General features: G+C 32.3%; 1 protein-coding gene across 1 annotated transcript in view; it reads right to left on the bottom strand.

Moving 5' to 3' along the window:
- LOTGIDRAFT_214777 (hypothetical protein) overlaps window positions 1-2,174 on the bottom strand; it is a gene marked incomplete at its 3' end in the record, with an annotated part of 10,836 nt that extends 8,662 nt beyond the window's left edge. The window contains exon 1 of the mRNA XM_009055271.1: window positions 1,954-2,174. Coding sequence (XP_009053519.1) covers window positions 1,954-2,036 — 83 coding nt within the window. The 5' untranslated portion in view covers window positions 2,037-2,174. The remainder of the gene's footprint in view (window positions 1-1,953) is intronic.
- Between the last annotated feature and the right edge of the window lie 257 nt (window positions 2,175-2,431).

A 2,431-nucleotide genomic window follows, 5' to 3' on the forward strand; every position in this document is an offset into this window, starting at 1 on the left:
GGGGGGGGAGGGATTCAACTATGTGACTCAACAATTAATTCAAGTCATCTAAATTGTTCAGGGGGGTAGGGGCAAATATGCCTCAGCCTTACTAGCCTCCCAGGCTTGCTGTTAGTAGATATCATTTGCAGGATAGTTTAATACAATAAGGTATCCTATAACAATTTTGTCACAAATTCTGAAATTTGATGCTTTTCCTATCTTAGATATCCCTGTTAATATTAGTCAGTCAAAGATAACGCATACCCAGGAAAAAATTCTAACGCATTTAAAGAGATATTATCAGTAATCAATATCATTATATATCAGGTGTATTTTAAATATGTACATTTACAAATATTATATCATTAAATACAGTAACTTAATACTGTTTGTGTAGGGTTCGATCCCCAGATGTGTGCAAATATCTTTGACAGATTATCATAAGCTTGAGCTCACTTCTAAGTGTTATGATTTTGTCCTACTGAAATTGAAATAGTGGAGGTGCCAACCTTCTGAGACTTGGGGTACCAAAAGAGGAAGACTGACAAAATAGGGGGACAACTGTCAAAGCTGTAATTCAAAATGCAGCAACTCTGTGGGTGCATCATAAACTAAGCCTCTCTTGAAACATCAGAAAGTGTTCTCCCAAGAAAATGACATTAAAAAAAAAAAAACATTAAATTTTGTCATTATCAACAAATATGTTAATATACTGAGAGTACCTACAACATATTTTAAAAATCTTCAAAATAGTTTGTCAGATAGTACCCCAGGGTCCGAAGACTTGAGTAATGTTTTTTTTAGCTCTTTAATAATAAAACTAATAGTGGTTATCCTTCTTTTTTAAGCTCGTTAACAAGGTGTAATCTAATAAAAAATATCAAACTTCTGTTTTACCTGATTAGAATTAATTAGAATCGATAATTAACATTATTGTTTAATTAGTAATGTTGACATAACATTGTTGACCCTGGGATTTTACACTGAACACTACACCTATAACACTGATATTAACACTCTCATAATCTTATCCTAGCTATCATACCTGTCCTCTCATGAGCAGTGGTGTTAGGGGGTGAGAGCCGACACTGCGCCAACTCTCAAAAGCACTGACACAGGTATGAGAATTTTTACCATGAGGAGGATTCGAACCCACGGCACCTAATCGCCTAGCAGACGACAATCCACCTCGCTACCGACTCAGCTGTTCGACTGCCAAAAGTGTTAGATGGTGATGAGAACATAGTCTCATAAAAGCACTGGCCTAGGTCACAAAGTAAAGATTCATGCTACAAGATGTCTTTCTATGAATCTTTAGTTTTCAGGGCCCACGTAGGGGACACAGTTTTGTCAAAAGGGGCTCATAGCAACAAGCTTTTTAGATCTTAGAATTAATGATTAAAAATTTGAAATTGAGAGTCTAAAATCGATGACAAAATACAACACAAAACATTAATACATGGAATTTTGTTCCACAAGTAAACATTTTGTGTCACAAAGTAATAACCAACTGTGGTATATCAGCTATATCTTACAGTCAATATTGATATATGTATATAAACCATGGTATATCAATGAAATCTCTATATGATATACACACCATATACATATATATATATACAATTCCTTTTAGCTTATATTTAACTTACTTGGGAGATATTAAATAAGTATATGACAGAAGGTACTAATATTTCAATTTTTGAGACTAAATGTTAAAAATAAATTAAAAAAATTCAAATTCATCTTGATAATTTAAAATAAAAAATTAGTTTCTAGTAAATAATAGCCTTGGCCAATGCTTTTATTGAAGATAAACTAAGATTACTTATATCTTCTATAAAACTAAGCATAAATTCTAAATTAAGTTTCAAGTCATACATGCTTTCAAAATTTTATCCTCAAATCAAGATATTTGAATTCTAAAACACTTTTAATTCAAAATTACCAAATAAAGGAAAGACTAATACATACCTTGGGTTATGAAAATAGATATCACCATAGGTTAGTTGACAACAACTCAACCCCAAAAATATCAAACTTAGAACAAACTTCATCTTGACAGAGTTAGTTCTCAACTGAATAATGTTTACAATAATTTTTCCTCAAATCCCTTATGAATTAATTCCATCTGAACAGTTTTATTTTGATATGAAGTCGAATTATTTCTGATTATTGTTCGACCGAAAATAATCACAAACCAAATCACTCACATAAATACGCCTTACGTCAAAGAATTAGTTCTAAGGATTAAATTTTAATCTTGGCTTGAGGGGAGACTTGTCGTGACTCGTCCACCCCCTGACGTTCAATACCACTAAATTAGTTCACAATTGAAAATTAATTTGTGTACATTCAATGAACTGTAGGATATTTTGATAGCAAATCAGGCGGAAGGATAATAAAAGTTATTTACGTGATCAAGGAATAACAATTCTCACACTTGAGTGAA

Source organism: Lottia gigantea (assembly GCF_000327385.1).
Source record: "Lottia gigantea unplaced genomic scaffold LOTGIsca_24, whole genome shotgun sequence".
NCBI classification, from domain to species: Eukaryota; Metazoa; Mollusca; class Gastropoda; family Lottiidae; genus Lottia; species Lottia gigantea.